The 22067-nt window shown below is 32.6% G+C and overlaps 1 protein-coding gene across 2 annotated transcripts; it reads right to left on the minus strand.

Annotated features, from left to right (window-relative positions):
* Positions 1-4211: 4211 nt before the first annotated feature.
* LOC127712299 (splicing factor ESS-2 homolog) lies at positions 4212-22066 on the minus strand. 2 transcript variants are annotated; one of them, XM_052218672.1, is made up of 7 exons: positions 21874-22066; positions 19407-19560; positions 18231-18353; positions 12376-12521; positions 9321-9797; positions 8093-8208; positions 4212-7293 (listed from the first exon to the last, which is right to left on the minus strand). In XM_052218672.1, the coding sequence occupies exons 1-7, from the start codon at positions 22021-22023 to the stop codon at positions 6978-6980; spliced, it is 1482 nt and encodes a 493-aa protein (XP_052074632.1). In that variant the 5' UTR covers positions 22024-22066; the 3' UTR covers positions 4212-6977. The 2 variants fall into 2 exon arrangements, with proteins under 2 accessions (XP_052074632.1, XP_052074631.1); XM_052218671.1 differs by having other exon boundaries at positions 12376-12584.
* Position 22067: the final 1 nt, after the last annotated feature.

The raw sequence follows: 22067 nt of genomic DNA on the forward strand, positions 1-22067 counted from the left end.
TGTCTTACTTGTCATTACTGTATTCTGTCATGTCAGGAAAAACAATGTCTTACTTGTCATTACTGTATTCTGTCATGTCGGGAAAAACAATGTCTTACTTATCATTACTGTATTCTGTCATGTCGGGAAAAACAAGAACTGCCAGCTATTGTTCCCTTATGATACCCTAGATATAAGTATTCGGTAAACAGGAAGTTGTTGAGCAATGAAAATGAAAATTCGTCATATGGTAAAGAGTGTTCACATAAAGTATGACACTAAATTTCAGGAAGTTCTGATTTGTAGTTTCTTGATGAAAATTTCATACAATGCTGTTATAATAAAGAAGTTGATGTCCAATGGAAGTGATAATACATTACATCAAATTTCATTGGACAAAAGAGAGACAATTTAAGTGGTATATCCTATTGGACATATTTAAATAAATAGAAAGTTAGACTCATAAAATAATGTAATATCAAGCATAAAATTTTTAAATTAATGAGGATAAATTACACAGAATAAATTGAATAAAATGAGATTTTGGGTCCTTGGGATGTAATTTCAGTAAGACAACTACAAAAAAACAATATATCCAGAGATCACATGACGATTGACAAGTTTCCATACGGTAGCGACAACCTGAGCATAAATTAATTTTTCTAAGTACTAAGGATTTTCTACCCTGATGTAATGATTACCAGAAGAGAAAGTAGATTGTAGCCTTGTAAGGTCAATATAAAGGAAGAATGGACACATGATCTGCACTGTAATTAGATTGACTTCACTGAGAAAAACTTGTTTCACTAGTGGAATAGTGCGACTGGAAATTTGAGATGATATCAATAAACAGTCTTATCAACCGTTAAGATTCCAGACAAAATTTAACTTATTCACAAGAGTGCACATATCTGCTTTACTGACCATTGATTTTATGTTGAAAGTCTTAAAGATGAAGGCTTTACTAAAAGTATCACATAAACTTAACATTTTTAAAGATCTATGAGAATGAGGTCAAGGTCAGATAAATCCTGTCAGACAGACATATACACCTTACATTTTTTTTAAACACCAAATATAGTTGACCTATTACTAATGGTAATTGAAAAACAGACCAAAACACAAAAACTTAATGAGGTCAAGGTCAGATAAATCCTATCAGACAGACATACACCTTACAATTTTTTTAAACACCAAATATAGTTGACCTATTACTAATGGTAATTGAAAAACTGACCAAAACACAAAAACTTAACATTGATAGGGTCAAGGTCAGATTATACCTGCCAAACAGACATGTTCACCTTACAGTTATTCCATACACCAAATAAAGCTGCCCTATTACTATTAGTATTTGAAAAATAGACCAAAACACAAAAACTTAACATTGACCAATGAACCATGAAAATGAGGTCAAGGTTAGATGATACCTGCCTGACAGTTATGTACACCTTACAGTTATTCCATACATCAAATATATTTGACCTATTGCGTATAGTACTTGAAAAACAGACCAAAACACAAAAACTTAACATTGAGCAATGAACCATGAAAATGACGTCAAGGTCAGATGAAACCTGTCAGTCTGACATGTACCTGTTACAATCATTCCATTTACCACATTAAGTTGACCTACTGCTTATAGTATTTGAGAAATGGACCTAATCACGTAACTTTTATTATTGGTCATTGATCCATGAAATGAGATCGAGGTCAGGTTAATCCTGTCTGGTGGACATGTAGACGTTGCAAGGAACCCATATTCCAAATATAGATATCCTATTACTCGTAATACGTAAGAAATTCACATGACAAACAAGAGTGCACACGCTGAAATGTTTCGCCTTCTTTACTAACCATTGATATGTTAATAGTCCTAAATATAAAGCTTTACTACAACTATGACATACATATGTAAACTTTACATGATCCAAGAAAATGAGGTCAAGGTCATATAAACCAAATGAGAAATACATGTACACCTTACAATCATTCAATACACTTAATATAGTTGACCTATTGCTTATAGTTTCTAAGAAACAGACTTAACCAAGAAAACTAAACATTGACCAATGAACCATGAAAATGAGGTCAAGGTCAGATGAACCAAGCAAGGCAGACATGTACAGCTTACAATCCTTCCATACAACAAATATAGTTGACCTATTGCTTATAGTTTAAGAAAAACAGACCAAAACACAAAAACTTAACACAGCAATGAACCGTGAAAATGAGGTCAAGGTCAAATAAAACCTGCAAGACTGAAATGTACACCTTACAATCATTCCATACACCAAATATAGTAGACCTATTGCATACAGTATAAGAAAATTCGTAAGGGTTCCGCGGAACCCAGTGTCTCGCCTACTTTTGCTGTTAATCGCAGGCTCAACAAAAATGAGGAAAAAAAAAATAACAATATTCCTTTCGATACTATCTTTTGATTGTAAGAAGCTTCTGTCCAAGTTTGGTAAAAATCCAGGATAGTTTATGAATCTAATAAATGTTTTAAATCTTTAACTGCAGACTGTATGTAATGTTAACTGGAAGAAAAACAGTCCATTTATAAGTAAAATACGGATAGACAGGTACAAAATTTTAACAAAATTTCCTTCTAGATACTAGCTTTTGATCATAAACTAGCTTCTGACCAAGTTTGGTAGAAATCCAGGATAGTTTAAGAAAGTTATTAAAATTTTAAAAACTTTAACGACAGAGTGAATGTAATGTTTCCTGGCAGAAAAACTAAGTCCATTTATAAGTAAATTACGGAAAAACAGGATATTTTTTTTACAAAATTTACTTCTGGATACTATCTTATGACCATAAACAAGCTTCTGTCCAAGTTTGGTAGAAATCAAGGATAGTTTAAGAAAGTTATTCAGAGTGAATATTTGTGGACGCCAAAATGTAGGATCGCTATGTCTCGCTTTTTCGACAAAAGTCGAAGGCTCGACAAAAAAGAGACCAAAACACACAAATTTAACTATAACCATTGAATCATGAAAATGAGGTCAAGGTCAGATGACACCTTTAAGTTGGACCTTACAATCCTTCCATACACCAAATATACTAGACCTATTGCTTATAGTATCTGAGAAATGGACTTGACCACCAAAACTTAACCTTGTTCACTGATCCATGAAATGAGGTCGAGGTCAAGTGAAGACTATCTGACGGGCATGAGGACCTTGCAAGGTATGCACATACCAAATATAGTTATCCTATTACTCATAATAAGAGAGAAATTAACATTACAAAAAATCTTAACTTTTTTTTCAAGTAGTCACTGAACCATGAAAATGAGGTCAAGGACAATGGACATGTGACAGACGGAAACTTCGTAACATAAGGCATCTATATACAAAGTATGAAGCATCCAGGTCTTCCACCTTCTAAAATATAAAGCTTTTAAGAAGTGAACTAACGCCGCCACCGCCAGATCACTATCACTATGTCGAGCTTTCTGCGACAGAAGTTGCAGGCCTGACAAAAGACTATAATTTGTTTTCAAGCAGTCGCTCAACCATGAAAATGAGGTAAAGGACAATGGACATATGACAGACAGAAACTTCGTTACAAAAGCTATCTGCATACATGATATGAAGCATCTAGGTCTTCTACCTTCTGAAATATAAAGCTGTATACAAATAGTTGAGAGATAGTAATACCGAAGTCTGGCATACTGTGAGTCTGTGACGTTGCCTGAAAAGCAATACCTATATCTCACCTTCTGAGACTTTTGTCCCAGGTGAGACCAAAACTTGTGGGCAGGATTTCATTGGCTGATGTAATGATTACCAGAACAGAAAGTAGATTGTAGCCTTGTTAGGTCAATGTAAAGGAAGAATGGACACAGGATAAGTACTGTACTTAGATTGACTTTACTGAGAAAAACTTTTCATTAGCTATAGTAATAGTAGTAGTACTAGTGGAATAGTGCGAGACTGAAAATCTGAGATGATATCAATAAACAGTGTTAACCACCGTTAAGATTCCAGACATTTTTTAACTTCTTAACAATGTCAGTATGCAAACCTCTCTTTATATCTCAATTGGTGGAAAGTGAAAACAAAAACAATCCATAAGACTCTGATTCTGAAATGGTAAGTACTTTATCTTTCATCAAACATGAGCCTGAAATCACTTAATTAGTAACCTGCTGAACTCACTATTAAAGACTAGTTAATTGGGTGTTATCTCCTTTTATGTAAGTAATGTACCACAACAAATAATGTAAAATATTTTATTGAAAAACTTAATGAAAAGTTTTTATTAAAAAAAACTTACAGCAATTTCACCTTAAAGACATAATAAATTGGGTAAACATGTTAATTACATAGAACTAGCATTTAAAATTTCTTATAGCATTACATGTTATGTCATGTATGCAGCATTTCCAGAAATCACATAAATTAATCTTATATTTATGTACATGTCCACTCATGAAAAGTTGCAAAAATTGATAAATAACAGATACAACAATTTCTGGATTTATAATCTGCAGTTTTTATCAATTTACAAATCATTTTTAATAGTGTATAATAAATCTGCATTTTGTTGAGTAAAACAAGAACAGTATGAGAAATAATCAAGAAAATAATTACAGCAAGTAAACAACATATTTATAATATTCACTTTCCCGCCTCATAAACAAGAATGCACAATGCATACCATATGACTTGTAATTTGAGGTATCAGAGAGCAGGAAGTAAGTGTATGACCGATCTTAAAAGCATTTGCCCGTTTAAACTCATCACTGCCAAGCTGTTGATTAAATATGAACAGAAGTTCATTAAACAGTCAGGGGACTTATTGAAATAAGTGATTTTTAAATCACTTATTTAAGTAGCAAATTCGAAGTTTTGTCACAAATTGTGATTTTGTAGTTTTACCAAAATTTTAAACACATAGGTTTAGATAATAATATCTTTTCATTAGTAAAATTATAAAAAATTAACTTTTTGCTTCTTTTAAGCAGCAAGGTTTATGCCTTTGATGTAATCATTTAGCTGCAAATTCTATTTTAGTTGAAAAAATGCTATAAAAGTGGCTTTACATAATGAACTGATACTTTCTTAACAGATTTTTCCCAGCAGTGGGAGTATTTTTCCTGTAAAATTCAAGGTTTCATCTTATAGATTATGTAATAAAATTCTACTGTTCGCGATCAAAATTTCACTGTTCGGGGGTGTTGAAATTAGTGGGGGTTATTAAAATAATGATACTTAAAGAAGTAAGGAAATTGAGGTATGATACTAAACAAGTGATTTTTATGTCATTATCCTAGATTTAGTACAAGGTCATCACCTGACATGACCCGGTCCTCCTATCAACACAGATGTTGGTTATTAGTCCCTGGATCATTAGTATTCTATATTTAAAGCCACAATAAAATTAAATCACTTAGTCTAGTGATTAATTTGTACTACTTACATAGGTGATTATTAAAGAAAGACAACTCTTACTTCCAACCTTTATGGACATAATGTTACTTGAATCAGTGATTTAGAAAATCACTCATTTAAGTAAGTCCCCTGATTGTTAAAATAAGAGATTGATTGATTGATTTGAATTATTTTTATGTTAAACTCCACTATCAGCACACTTGACTATATTGTGGCAGCCAGCTGAGTACTGAGGGAGAACCGCCATCCTCTGCAGGAAAACTGTCAATCCTGATTAGTACTATAGAATAGTGACTATTTTTTTTTTAGATCATTCATAAATGTAAAAAAATTCAAAGTATAAAAAAACAGAAAGTAGGTGTATATCAGATCAGAAAAATGCTACCACAATACAATTCATCACTGTCAAGACGCTAGCCTAATGTGAAGTCATTCTATCCAGTAGTACAAGAGAAAAATATATTTGTTGGACAAACAAACATGGTAGAATGCAATATATCAAAATATGAAATGAATAATAGAATAGGTGAGAAGAATTCTAAGTTCTGAAATTACATGCATGTCATCTATTACATAATGTTTACATAAACACTTCAGATATCTTAGTCTTAAAATTTGTACATGTTATATATATGGCATGCCATTTTACGGATTCATGTATTTTATGCTTGAAAAGTGCAGCTTTTAGAAAAATTGTTAATTTCAGTCTGTTAAACAATATTTAAGAACAACTCTCTGCTTTTTAGAATTTAAATATTTTAATTTAAAATTATCCACTTATATACACAAAATGTCTTTAATTATTTTATAATGCCCAGTGCAGCAAGTTTTTCCAGTAGGGATGCATGTAAATTTATGAATTTGTTGCCGTGAGATTTTCAATAAAGTTTACAGTAGCATTTATGTTATTGAATAGTATTTCCTCCCCAAAAATTCTTGGGGGATAGATGTAAAATCTTGTTCAATGTAAACCATGTTGCCTGCTTTCAACCAAATAACAAGTGTAATTTCAGAGCAGTTGTGATAAAAAAACATATTTCAAACCAATTGTGACGGAATTCTTCCTTTGCCAACAACAGGAAAAAGATTGATCAATTGATTGCTTTTTGTTTGTGTCATGTCCAGCGACAAATATTTTAAGCATACTCAATTCATAGAGACAAACTTTGTGTAAAGTCGATGAAATAACCAATCATAAATATAAAATGAGTGACATATTTCTGGAATATTTATACTCAGTACTCCACCAAAATATTCCATATTAGAACCAGTTTCTCCTTTAATCATACTGTGCATTATCTTTTTGTCAAGTTATATGGGATTGTGATAGGATGTCTTTTATGGGATTTATGTCAGACTGCATGTATCCTCCTCATACACTGTTATGTTTTTGACACTTAGACTACATTAACTGTGCTAGTGTATGTCACTGTTTGTCAATTTCATCATATCCCGCCACAAAACACTTTCAATTTCTTCCAGCCTATCCCACAAAGAAATGTTCACTCTCAATCAATTTGAAATAATTGACCACTACCTTAGTGTTTGCGGATTAATATTTCTTTGAATAAATGATAAAAATTATCAACATTAAAAGAAATCTGCAGCTGTTTTCCTCTTTGGTAATTTGAGAAGATTGTCAGTAAGGGAGGTAATATCACTTCCTTCACGTTTACTTCCAGGTGTCCGATTTGGAGTTTTGACACTTTTTGGCGTATTTGTTGGTGTAAGTCTGACAGGAGTTTTGTCTCCTGGAAGTCTATGTATCGGTGAAGGACTATAACTGTCTCTGAGAGCTTTATCTGTATGTGTACGAATCCTGAATCGAGAGTTGACAAGTTTTTGTGCTGCAGGAGACATTGAAGCTACACGGTCTGTTGTACTCATACCAAATCTGGCTGCTGGCCTGTGGAAAAAATGCATAAACAAGTTTAAGGCTGGACACTTTATTTTTACCATGAATATCAGATAACTTCAGAATTGGCAAAAGTGAAAATTTTCAATATTAAAACATAATTTCACTTATGTTAATATTTCATTTGAATTTGACAAAGCACACTATTGTATATTTATATATCTTATTGTTTTTTGTTGACAACAATTCTCTTGAATTTAGTGAGAAATTTAGTCAAAATTTGCCTACAATTGGGACATGCCCTAAATAGTTGTCTTTTTGTTACACACCATGTCTTTAAAATGGTTTAGTAGTTGGGTTGCTGTTTCACTGATGTCAAAGGTTACATCTACTTTCCTTTCAAAGAGTTATGTAAAGACATTATGTTTTTGTGCATAGGTGGAGAGACAGGGAAAGATAAGGTCAATCAACATATCAATATGGTGTTTTGTTTGTTTTTATAGTGCAATAAATAATTACGTTGAAAGTCTAGCTGGAACAGATTTAATTCTTACATTGAAAGTCTAGCCGGAACAGATTTAATTCTTAAGTTGAAAGTCTAGCCGGAACAGATTTAATTCTTACGTTGACAGTCTAGCCTAAATAGATTTAATTCTTACGATGAAAGTCTAGCCTGAACAGATTTAATTCTTACGATGAAAGTCTAGCCTGAACAGATTTAATTCCTACGTTGACAGTCTAGCCTGAACAGATTTACCCGGTATAGTTCTTAGTCGAAAGTATAGCCTGAACATACAGATTTAAAATTTACCATGTAAGTTTTGCCTGAACATATAAGTTTAATACTTACGATGAAAGTCTGGCCTGAACAGATTTAATGGCTTTTTCTTTCTTATCTCTATGTGCTTTACTGGCTTTTTCAGCTAACTCTAGAGCTATTTCATCTCTCCTCGGAACATCTGGTATCTATAATAAAACAAAACATTTTAACTTACAAGCAGGGTTCTCACATGGTATTTTTTATGGTGAGTACATGTACACTGGGATTCTTCATTTTTTGCCATGGGGAGTTTCAGCAGTGAGAAATTCTCAGAATATGCAATTTTATTGATATATGGTATAATTTCAGTCCCTATGACAAAATAGAGCAAGGAAATTACACAACATTTATATTATTTTTTAACTTTTGTTATAAAATGATGATATATGTGCTCAGTTGATACAACATTTTACAATTTTGATGCATCTTGGGACTAATAAGTTTTAAGTGACAGGGTTATAATGGCAATAGTTTAAACTCGCATTTTGAATTTTTTTAATATGTATTAAACAGGATTTTTCTCAATATTGCAAAAATTAAAATTGCATTTTAGTCTAAAATGACAAAATCGCAATAATAAATGCACGCAATAATTTCTGAATTTACAGTAGTTGTTTTGTCTTGTTCTGTTGGTCAAGGATATACATTATCTTACTTGAATAAGTTAAATGACTAAATTGAACAACAACATCAGTTAAAACATAAACCAGGTTTTACACCAACATTTGACCAAGGCAGACGACTCCTCCTTCTGCTCATGCCAGAATGTGATATTTTTCTCAGATAAACTTCTTTATATGGATAAAAACCGTACCAAATTTTCATGTGTAGTATTGAAAAGGTATTTTTGAAATATGCATAGAAAGAATTGCATAAAAACCAATAAACTGCAATAAATCTCTGACATAACTTTGAATTAACTTATATAGTTTTTAACAAATGAAATATCTTAAGAAAGCTGGTAAAACAATATATTCTTTTGAGATTTATAATATAATTATCAATAAATGTCCAAAAAGCAGAGAAGTTCTAATTCACCAAAATAGGTTGTTCTTACTGTGTATTCACTTAAATCAGATTCCAGCAAGACAGTAGCTATATTAAAAAAAAAGGTCTTCCAGAATTCTATTTGATAAAAAAGTTTATTATGTAAAAAAAACCCAGTGTTTTGTACACGTTGTTTACATGCTATGAGACATTATAATCTAGTAATACAGAGTTAACATTAATAGGACAGCCAGTAACCTAACAACTTTACCTTAAATGTAGGACCAGGCGTTGCTGTTATAGCATCTGCAGGATCTAACCTAAATGGTGTACTCTCAATCTCTCCCCAAGTCATTAATGGAGACTCGTCTACACCAGGGGCTGGTGATGGAGTACCCACAAATCCATATCCATTTATCTGTGGTGATTCTGAAGGCAATATTTCCTTCCCATCATGTCCTATTTTACCACAATTTGCCATGGCTTTAGCCGATGCAGCTTGTTTCATCATTTCACGACTTTTATTCCGATTCCAAGGGTTAGTTTGAAAGCGTGTGTTGTCATGTACTATTTTCCTTGGTTTCTTTTTCTTCATGTCCACAAGTTCCTCATTGCTAAACTCAGCCCCATCAGGCACATACATCAGAGAGTTTCTAGTTTTGTATTTCCAACTGTTGATTATATCATGGTTCCCTTCAATGGCTGCTTGCTGTTCAACTGAAGGTAGTGCTAGGTGTTCTTTCTCTTCCTAAAAGTCAGAAATTGTATCTTTTTTATAGATTTTGTGGTTACTGTGTATTCATTACTATTCTTGAATACCAATATTGTGGTACAGGTGGATTTTGTGGTACAGGTGAACCAAAAATTTAAATGTTTAACTTATTGCAAATTTTCTATAAGGTTGTTAACTTATAAGTATACTTATAAGCAAAATCAGGAAATCAAATATCCACCAAAATGCAAGCTTTCCTCAATCGAAGAAAATTAATAACCGTAAAAATAAAAGAATTCTCAGTATATATACCAAATGCAACAGGTAAAGCTAACCAATTTAAAATACCAAATTTCAAGAAGCTATTTGTAGTTGCTAAGAAAAATAAAAAAATAGATATATGCATACTAAATCTAAACTGTTGACATAGTGATATGGTGTGCCTTTATGTCATTTTGAAAGAATAAAGCCAATGTTAACATTAAAATGAAAATAATATAAAATATGCAAAACATTTAATGACAATAAACCATGACTGAAGATACAGACTCAAGATTCAAATAAAATCCATTGAAATGAGAACTACTAACTCTCATGACTTATCATACGAGGTTCCTTTTGAATTGACTTCAATACAAACTTTAACAAGTAAACAATGGTCTATGCATGTTTACACATGACCGATCAGAAAATGTGCTACATCGTATGACTTACTCAACGAAACTTAATACTTAAATATCAAAAAGCTCTTGTTTGAAATTGCTCGGGAAATCCAATGAAAGTTTCTTATAATTGCATCAATAAAAAGAACATATGAATACAGCTAACAGTAAGCAGATATTTGATGGATCAAAAAAACAATTTATAACTTTTGAATATTCAAATTATTTTACTATTTTTAAGGCGTTTTATATATAAATTTGGTATTACTGCTTTATGTTACATAAACTATTTAAAACCTTTTAAAATCATTATAAGGGCTATTCCAGGAAAAATGTACTGGGGAGTTGGACAACCATTTTTATACAACCGCAAAAAAATTTTGTGGTCGTATATTGGTATGACGTTGGCATCGTCGTCGTCCGGCGTCGTCCGAAGACACATTGGTTTTCGCACTCTAACTTTAGTTTAAGTGAATGGATCCCTATGAAATTTTACCATAAGGTTCAATACCACAAAAGGAAGGTTGGGATTGATTTTGGGGTTATGGTACCAACAGTTAAGGAATAAGGGGCCAAAAATAAGCATTTTTGTAACTTCCAGACATAACTTGTGTGTTAGTGTATGGATCTCTCTGATATTGTATCACAAGGTTCCATATCACACAGGGAATGCTGGGATTGATTTTGGGGGTAATTGCCTCAAAATATTAGGAATTAGGGGCCAAAAAAGGGGCAAAAAACAAGCATTTTTCTAGTTTCATGACAATAACTTGTGTGTAAGTGTATGGATCTTTCTGAAATTGTACTACAAGGTTCCATATCACAAAGGGAACGCTGGAATTGAGTTTGAGGGTAATTGCCCAAAACGTTTAGGAATAAGGGGCCAAAAATAAGCATTTTTCTAGTTTCCAGACAATGACTTGTGTTCAAGTGTATGGATCTCTCTGAAATTGTACTGCAAGGTACCATACTACAAAGGGAAGGCTGGGATGGATTTTGGTGGTAATTGCTTCAAAATTTTAGGAATTAGGGGCAAAAAAAAAGCATTTTTCTAGTTTCAGGACAATAACTTGTGTGTAAGTGTATGGATCTTTATGAAATTGTACTACAAGGTTCTATATCACAAAGGGAAAGCTGGGTTTGAGTTTGGGGGTAATTGCCCTAAACATTTAAGAATTTGGGGCCAAAAAGGGGCAAAAAAACAAGCATTTTTCTAGTTTCCAGACAATAACTTGTGTTCAAGTGTATGGATCTCTATGAAATTGTACTGCAGGTACCATACCACAAAGGGAAGGCTGGGATTGGGTTTGGGGGTGATGAATAATAAGGGGTTTCAAAAAATTTGGGGGGTATTTTTTTTTCTTTAAAATTTTCCATTTTAAATTGGTTATTTCTGATTTATATATAAAAGCAAATAATAATGATATGGTTTGAATAGGTAAATTAAAAATTTTTAAGTTCTAAGACCACATTCATTCTGTGTCAGAAACCTGTGCTGTGTCAAATATTTAATCACAATCCAAATTCAGTGCTGTATCAAGCTTGAATGTTGTGTCCATACTTGCCCCAACTGTTCAGGGTTCGACCTCTGTGGTCGTATCAAGCTGCGCCCAGCGGAGTATTTTATTTTTGTATGACTCCACCCATAATTTATAGATTCATTTAATTTGTAACAGAATTATATTTGTGTCCTCCCTTATATCATAACCCACTAACAAAATATCATGTGGAGTCAAACCCTCCCATACACTTTTTCCTGGAATACCCAAAAGTTGAAAAAGCTATTTTTGTTCATATATATTTTTTTCCAGGATTAAAAGATGCAGCTACATGTGTGACTGATGCTTTAGTATCTATGGCAACCATTGTAGAACCATCGTTTATATGGCAACTGCTTCTATAGCAACTGCCCTTTTAATGGTTCTACATATTCTCTTGCTTAGTTTACTTACTTCAGTTCTTGACTTTTCATTTTCAAACAGCCAAGCATGTTTATCTCTGTGTTTTTGTTGGGTTTCTTCCAGTATCTCAGTAAATGAAGCATTATCTTCACTGGTATTCTTAGCTAAGTACTGGTCTAATGATAACTTCTTAGTACCTATGAAATAAATAATAGTGATATTCTTGGCTAGGTACTGGTCTTTTGGTACTTTCTTTGTACCTATAAAACAAATAACATGGTGATATTCTTAGCTAGGTAAAGGTCTAATGGTAACTTCTTAGTACCTACAAAATAAATATGAAATAAACAAGAAATTGCATTTGATGTTGTGCTACATCAAAGTACCAGAAATCAAGAAATAGATGTGGGACTGATTTTGAAAAATCCTCCAAAGTTAAAACTCAGCTTGATCAAGCAGCTAACCAAATATATATTCTTTTTAGTATTTCTGTGTGACAAAAATACTAATGATAAATTCAAAATATGGGCAATCTGCAAGTAGGTGTCTGACAGGTCCCAAAAGTGCTCATAAATATTTAAGGTTTTTAATTGACTGCAACCTTATCATCATCATATATATATATATATATATCATTCTAATATTTTGATTTGTAAGACAAAACTTGTCAGTAACAATCTAAACCTACCACTTTTACTGTCTTTATTTGTAAGACAACATGTGTCAGTAACAATCTAAACCTACCACTTTTACTGTCTTTATTTGTAAGACAACATGTGTCAGTAACAATCTAAACCTACCATTTTTACTGTCTTTACTTGTAAGACAACATGTGTCAGTAACAATCTTAACCTACCACTTTAACTGTCTTTATTTGTAAGCCAACATGTGTCAGTAACAAACTAAACCTACCACTTTTACTGTCTTTATTTGTAAGACAACATGTGTCAGTAACAATCTAAACCTACCACTTTTACTGTCTTTATTTGAAAGACAACATGTGTCAGTAACAATCTAAACCTACCACTTTTACTGCCTTTATTTGTAAGACAACATGTGTCAGTAACAATCTAAACCTACCACTTTTACTGCCTTTGTTTGTAAGACAACATGTGTCAGTAACAAGTCTTTATTTGTAAGACATGTGTCAGTAACAATCTAAACCTACCACTTTTACTGCCTTTATTTGTAAGACAACATGTGTCAGTAACAATCTAAACCTACCACTTTTACTGTCTTTATTTGTAAGACAACATGTGTCAGTAACAATCTTAACCTACCACTTTTACTGTCTTTATTTGTAAGACAACATGTGTCAGTAACAATCTAAACCTACCATTTTTACTGCCTTTATTTGTAAGACAACATGTGTCAGTAACAATCTAAACCTACCACTTTTACTGTCTTTATTTGTAAGACAACACGTGTCAGTAACAATCTAAACCTACCACTTTTACTGTCTTTATTTGTAAGACAACACGTGTCAGTAACAATCTAAACCTACCACTTTTACTGTCTTTATTTGAAAGACAACATGTGTCAGTAACAATCTAAACCTACCACTTTTACTGCCTTTATTTGTAAGACAACATGTGTCAGTAACAATCTAAACCTACCACTTTTACTGCCTTTATTTGTAAGACAACATGTGTCAGTAACAATCTAAACCTACCACTTTACTGTCTTTATTTGTAAGACAACATGTGTCAGTAACAATCTAAACCTACCCCTTTTACTGCCTTTATTTGTAAGACAACATGTGTCAGTAACAATCTAAACCTACCACTTTTACTGCCTTTATTTGTAAGACAACACGTGTCAGTAACAATCTAAACCTACCACTTTTACTGTCTTTATTTGTAAGACAACACGTGTCAGTAACAATCTAAACCTACCACTTTTACTGCCTTTATTTGTAAGACAACATGTGTCAGTAACAATCTAAACCTACCACTTTTACTGCCTTTATTTGTAAGACAACATGTGTCAGTAACAATCTAAACCTACCACTTTTACTGTCTTTATTTGTAAGACAACATGTGTCAGTAACAATCTAAACCTACCACTTTTACTGTCTTTATTTTAAGACAACATGTGTCAGTAACAATCTAAACCTACCACTTTTACTGTCTTTATTTGTAAGACAACATGTGTCAGTAACAATCTAAACCTACCCCTTTTACTGCCTTTATTTGTAAGACAACATGTGTCAGTAACAATCTAAACCTACCACTTTTACTGTCTTTATTTGTAAGACAACATGTGTCAGTAACAATCTAAACCTACCACTTTTACTGTCTTTATTTGTAAGACAACATGTGTCAGTAACAATCTAAACCTACCACTTTTACTGCCTTTATTTGTAAGACAACATGTGTCAGTAACAATCTAAACCTACCACTTTTACTGTCTTTACTTGTAAGACAACATGTGTCAGTAACAATCTAAACCTACCACTTTTACTGTCTTTACTTGAAAGACAACATGTGTCAGTAACAATCTAAACCTACCACTTTTACTGCCTTTATTTGTAAGACAACATGTGTCAGTAACAATCTAAACCTACCACTTTTACTGCCTTTATTTGTAAGACATGTGTCAGTAACAATCTAAACCTACCACTTTTACTGCCTTTATTTGTAAGACAACATGTGTCAGTAACAATCTAAACCTACCACTTTTACTGTCTTTATTTGTAAGACAACATGTGTCAGTAACAATCTAAACCTACCACTTTTACTGTCTTTATTTGTAAGACAACACGTGTCAGTAACAATCTAAACCTACCACTTTTACTGTCTTTATTTGTAAGACAACACGTGTCAGTAACAATCTAAACCTACCACTTTTACTGTCTTTATTTGAAAGACAACATGTGTCAGTAACAATCTAAACCTACCACTTTTACTGCCTTTATTTGTAAGACAACATGTGTCAGTAACAATCTAAACCTACCACTTTTACTGCCTTTATTTGTAAGACAACATGTGTCAGTAACAATCTAAACCTACCACTTTACTGTCTTTATTTGTAAGACAACATGTGTCAGTAACAATCTAAACCTACCCCTTTTACTGCCTTTATTTGTAAGACAACATGTGTCAGTAACAATCTAAACCTACCACTTTTACTGCCTTTATTTGTAAGACAACATGTGTCAGTAACAATCTAAACCTACCACTTTTACTGTCTTTATTTGTAAGACAACACGTGTCAGTAACAATCTAAACCTACCACTTTTACTGCCTTTATTTGTAAGACAACATGTGTCAGTAACAATCTAAACCTACCACTTTTACTGCCTTTATTTGTAAGACAACATGTGTCAGTAACAATCTAAACCTACCACTTTTACTGTCTTTATTTGTAAGACAACATGTGTCAGTAACAATCTAAACCTACCACTTTTACTGTCTTTATTTTAAGACAACATGTGTCAGTAACAATCTAAACCTACCACTTTTACTGTCTTTATTTGTAAGACAACATGTGTCAGTAACAATCTAAACCTACCCCTTTTACTGCCTTTATTTGTAAGACAACACGTGTCAGTAACAATCTAAACCTACCACTTTTACTGTCTTTATTTGTAAGACAACACGTGTCAGTAACAATCTAAACCTACCACTTTTACTGTCTTTATTTGAAAGACAACATGTGTCAGTAACAATCTAAACCTACCACTTTTACTGCCTTTATTTGTAAGACAACATGTGTCAGTAACAATCTAAACCTACCACTTTTACTGTCTTTACTTGTAAGACAACATGTGTCAGTAACAATCTAAACCTACCACTTTTACTGTCTTTACTTGAAAGACAACATGTGTCAGTAACAATCTAAACCTACCACTTTTACTGCCTTTATTTGTAAGACAACATGTGTCAGTAACAATCTAAACCTACCACTTTTACTGCCTTTATTTGTAAGACATGTGTCAGTAACAATCTAAACCTACCACTTTTACTGCCTTTATTTGTAAGACAACATGTGTCAGTAACAATCTAAACCTACCACTTTTACTGTCTTTATTTGTAAGACAAAATGTGTCAGTAACAATCTAAACCTACCACTTTTACTGTCTTTATTTGTAAGACAACATGTGTCAGTAACAATCTAAACCTACCACTTTTACTGCCTTTATTTGTAAGACATGTGTCAGTAACAATCTAAACCTACCACTTTTACTGTCTTTATTTGAAAGACAACATGTGTCAGTAACAATCTAAACCTACCACTTTTACTGTCTTTATTTGTAAGACAACATGTGTCAGTAACAATCTAAACCTACCACTTTTACTGTCTTTATTTGTAAGACAACACGTGTCAGTAACAATCTAAACCTACCACTTTTACTGTCTTTATTTGTAAGACAACACGTGTCAGTAACAATCTAAACCTACCACTTTTACTGTCTTTATTTGAAAGACAACATGTGTCAGTAACAATCTAAACCTACCACTTTTACTGCCTTTATTTGTAAGACAACATGTGTCAGTAACAATCTAAACCTACCACTTTTACTGTCTTTACTTGTAAGACAACATGTGTCAGTAACAATCTAAACCTACCACTTTTACTGTCTTTACTTGAAAGACAACATGTGTCAGTAACAATCTAAACCTACCACTTTTACTGCCTTTATTTGTAAGACAACATGTGTCAGTAACAATCTAAACCTACCACTTTTACTGCCTTTATTTGTAAGACATGTGTCAGTAACAATCTAAACCTACCACTTTTACTGCCTTTATTTGTAAGACAACATGTGTCAGTAACAATCTAAACCTACCACTTTTACTGTCTTTATTTGTAAGACAAAATGTGTCAGTAACAATCTAAACCTACCACTTTTACTGTCTTTATTTGTAAGACAACATGTGTCAGTAACAATCTAAACCTACCACTTTTACTGTCTTTATTTGTAAGACAACATGTGTCAGTAACAATCTAAACCTACCACTTTTACTGTCTTTATTTGTAAGACAACATGTGTCAGTAACAATCTAAACCTACCACTTTTACTGTCTTTATTTGTAAGACAACATGTGTCAGTAACAATCTAAACCTACCCCTTTTACTGCCTTTATTTGTAAGACAACATGTGTCAGTAACAATCTAAACCTACCACTTTTACTGTCTTTATTTGTAAGACAACATGTGTCAGTAACAATCTAAACCTACCACTTTTACTGTCTTTATTTGTAAGACAACATGTGTCAGTAACAATCTAAACCTACCACTTTTACTGTCTTTACTTGTAAGACAACATGTGTCAGTAACAATCTAAACCTACCACTTTTACTGTCTTTACTTGAAAGACAACATGTGTCAGTAACAATCTAAACCTACCACTTTTACTGCCTTTATTTGTAAGACAACATGTGTCAGTAACAATCTAAACCTACCACTTTTACTGCCTTTATTTGTAAGACATGTGTCAGTAACAATCTAAACCTACCACTTTTACTGCCTTTATTTGTAAGACAACATGTGTCAGTAACAATCTAAACCTACCACTTTTACTGTCTTTATTTGTAAGACAAAATGTGTCAGTAACAATCTAAACCTACCACTTTTACTGTCTTTATTTGTAAGACAACATGTGTCAGTAACAATCTAAACCTACCACTTTTACTGCCTTTATTTGTAAGACATGTGTCAGTAACAATCTAAACCTACCACTTTTACTGTCTTTATTTGAAAGACAACATGTGTCAGTAACAATCTAAACCTACCACTTTTACTGCCATTATTTGTAAGACAACATGTGTCAGTAACAATCTAAACCTACCACTTTTACTGTCTTTATTTGTAAGACAACATGTGTCAGTAACAATCTAAACCTACCACTTTTACTGCCTTTATTTGTAAGACAACATGTGTCAGTAACAATCTAAACCTACCACTTTTACTGTCTTTATTTGTCTCTTCTTTTTTCTTCTCCACATGATCTTGTTTTGAATGTTGTTGAGGAGAATCTTTTCTACTGTCTGGTTCTGGTGTTTCAAACGTTGCTGGTGTATTATCTGCAGTCATATATAACAACATATAAATTATCATTCTAATGCAACATCGTTTGTAACGTTCATTTTGATTGGATAACGTCACCAAATTTCATGGCATCAATTCACAATTGACGCTTTCAAAATGTACGCGCAAGCAATGCCATCTTGAATTCATATCAATGTGACTTAGTTATTTGCAAGAATCTGAAAATTAAAACTTACTGGTGTATTTCAAATAAAGTTACATTGAACAGTATACAAATAACTAACAAAGAAAAGAGTGTAAAGACAAACATATTTCTAAATGATTTTATTTTGTTATCTGGGTTTATTAGTTGAAAAATTAGCTTCTCGAGTTTCAAAGCTTCACTGTACAAAAGAAATGATCATTGTTACTCATAAATGTCTTCTTGTTTTGTTGTGTTGGTGAACCCATTTTATTGTCAGGTTCTAGTCATTATTTCATATACTTTGATGCCTTTGGAGCTTAAATAGTTCATGAGGAATACAATTCACAAGACAACTGTAGAATTTTGGCAAATAGTATAAAATCTTACCAATTTTTGACCCTATACAATAACAGTCTTCCCAATAAACTTTTGCAGTCACAGCACAAAAGCCTATTTTTTAAAGTATTTTGTCTAGATTCTTTTGGCCTGCAGTATAAATTTTTAGTCCCGATAGAAATTTTACAAGCCTGGGTTGGTGATTCTGTAACCTAGCACGACTACTGCAATCATTCCAATACTTACTATATAGATTTCCTACCTTTTATCCTCACATAAAATTGAGAATGGAAATGGGGAATGTGTCAAAGAGACAACAACCGGACCAAAGAGCATCAATACTCATGATACTTATATACTGTAGACAGTCTACCTTATAACATGTTTATATAATCCCACAAATACATATTTATATACTGTAGACAGTCTTTATAGTCTACCCTATATAATCAAATAAAAATTCAAAAGTTGTAAGCTGTTTACAAAAGCATCAATAATAGCAAACTGTAGACATTCAACATGTTCAACTCTATAAATGTTGAAATTATTACTGTAATCCAATACTTACAAACTGAAGAGGGTCTTCCTTCAGTTCCATATTTCAACTGGAATTCTCTAAGTTTACCAAGATCATTACTTTTTAATGCCTCATAATATTCTGTTTTCTCCTGCAGGGTTGGAAGTTCTGGATAAAAATCTCTAACTATGATGTCTTCTAAATCCTATAAATAAAAAAATATTTTGGGAAATTTAAAATTATTTACTTTCAAAGATTGCTGGTTAGGTAATCATAAAGTAAGGCTAGTCTTGAAAATATTTTAGTTTGCCCAAACCTGTCTCATGTCTGTATCATTGGGTATTGGTAGACTGTTGAGGTTAGGTAGTAGGTACATACTGTTTATACGTGTATATATTGTAGGAAACTGCCGGCTCATACATATGGAGACTGTGCATTCTCCCCACAAGCAGCATGCACAAATAAGTAAATTTGTTATTCATATTTTCATATAAGGTTTGAATAATCTCCACATAATTTTCTGAAAAAATTTACTTGTATAAGGTTTTTTTTATAATCCCAAGAAATTCATGAAAAGAAGCTAGTATGACTTTTTTACTTGTATAAGTAAAAAAATCTGAATGTCTAGGGAAAAACTAAGCCATTAAAATAATTTACCTATGCAAGTACATAAAATGCACTTGTATATAATATATACATGGTATAAGTAAATTTGTAAGATACTTATATATATATCTTACAAATTTACTTATACATGTATAAGTATATTAATATTTCCTTTTCAAGTAAATAATAAAATGCTCCGCTGGGCGCAGCTTGATACGACCGCAGAGGTTGAACCCTGAACAGTTGGGGCAAGTATGGACACAACATTCAAGCTTGATACAGCACTGAATTTGGATGGTGATTAAATATTTGACACAGCATTGCTTGTTTTTTGCCCCTTTTTTGGCCCCTAATTCCTAATATTTTGAGGCAATTACCCCCATAATCAATCCGAGCATTCCCTTTGTGATATGGAACCTGGTGGTACAATGTCAGAGAGATCCATACACTAACACACAAGTTATGTCTGGAAGTTACAAAAATGCTTATTTTTGGTCCCTAATTCCTTAACTCTTGGTACCATAACCCCCAAAATCAATCCCAACCTTCCTTTTGTGGTATTGAACCTTATGGTAAAATTTCATAGAGATCCATTCACTTAAACTAAAGTTAGAGTGCGAAAACCAATGTGTCTTCGGACGACGACAACAACGCCGCCGACAACGGCACCAACATCACCAATATACGACCGCAAAATTTTTTTGCAGTCGTATAAAAATAACTTGTACAAGTAGTACCCCTGTCTGAAATATATCATGTATATGGTATTCATGGTATTAGAAAAAGGAGAATGACAAATGTAAATAAAACAGACAAAACATTACAGAAAGAGAGACCAATCAAAAGATATGGAACCGGTATTACGTACATGCAATATGGGGTTTTTGTCACAGAGACAACAACCAAAAGAGGAATTTTTTTTTTTCACAATTAACTCTGAAACCAAACGTTTATTGTATTAAGAAGTGAGTATTTTTTTATTTCGTCTGCCAATTTTTACGGTTACATGTATAATTGTTTTTAAATTGGTACACACAAACATTTTTATTATTTAAAATTAAAACCATCATTATGACTCACAAGACTGATATAATATGGCATCTAGGATCTGCTATTCATTAGAATGCATGTCGTTTCGTAACCTGGTCGTTTCGTACCTGGTCGATTCGTAACTATGTTGTTTTGTAACTGAGAAGTTTCATAACTGGTGTAAATATATATGGTTATAAAGTGTTAGTTTAAATGAAACAGTTATATTATTTAAAAATGATCAAATTGTTCATCTTATAATAACAAAATTGTAATATTTTTAATTTAAAACTTTCTTAAATCTTTTTAATTATTGGCTAATTGGTAATTACACTCGGTGACAGCTTTAATGGTTTTATGACAACTAATGACAGGTAATAAAAAGTAATTACAGTAGGTGTAAATGATGATGGACAATTTAAATTCTTCTGTTCTATTCGCATGTGTGCAAAACTGTACTTGTAAAGTGTAAAATTATGTGCAATCAATTATTTAATAAACATGATAAATAAATATAGATGAATCGACTGTAGTTACGAAACGGCCTGCACCCATTCATTAACATGTCAATGGTCAACTTTATTTTCAAATGTGTGCTAATTAAGTTACAGGGTGTTTTGCATAAATTATCTCTACCTAGAATGCATCGCAAAAAATTTTCCCATTGATTTTTGTTACTTTTAATAGCAATCTGGCTCAAATCCCGTTTCAATCACAGTTGAAAGTACAGGACGTGATCGCCTCACACTTCCTCTAGTAATGGACTTCTGATAATATCAATCAGATTTCGGGTATTCGGTGCACCCTAATATTTTAGGTGTAAACACAAATTTGTCCACTTTTATTTTGATAAAGTTTTTAACGCCTAAAGGCTAAATCACACCTTAGTGTAAGTTTCTTCGTCTAGCACTTTTAGGTTTTTCACGGACTTTTTATCCTCATCGACTGGTAAATGAGACAGAGTTATGGTTCCATCCAAACGTTTAACAAGCGCTCTTGTTTTCTCGTAGTCATCATTTACGTTTTTGGACATTTTAACAAAAGTAATAGTAACGTTTACTTCAACGTGAAATCGGA

Source organism: Mytilus californianus, unplaced genomic scaffold, assembly GCF_021869535.1.
Source record: "Mytilus californianus isolate M0D057914Y unplaced genomic scaffold, xbMytCali1.0.p SCAF_8, whole genome shotgun sequence".
NCBI classification, from domain to species: domain Eukaryota; kingdom Metazoa; phylum Mollusca; class Bivalvia; order Mytilida; family Mytilidae; genus Mytilus; species Mytilus californianus.

Excerpts from the sequence above, each read along its gene's own strand:
- LOC127712299 (XM_052218671.1), bottom strand. The coding sequence starts at position 22,023 with ATGTCCAAAAACGTAAATGATGACTACGAGAAAACAAGAGCGCTTGTT. Across the intron at positions 19,561-21,873 it reads ACGAAGAAACTTACACTAAG|GATTTAGAAGACATCATAGT; the intron begins GTGTGATTTAGC and ends TTTTATTTATAG. Across the intron at positions 8,209-9,320 it reads CGCCTGGTCCTACATTTAAG|ATACCAGATGTTCCGAGGAG; the intron begins GTAAAGTTGTTA and ends GTTTTATTATAG.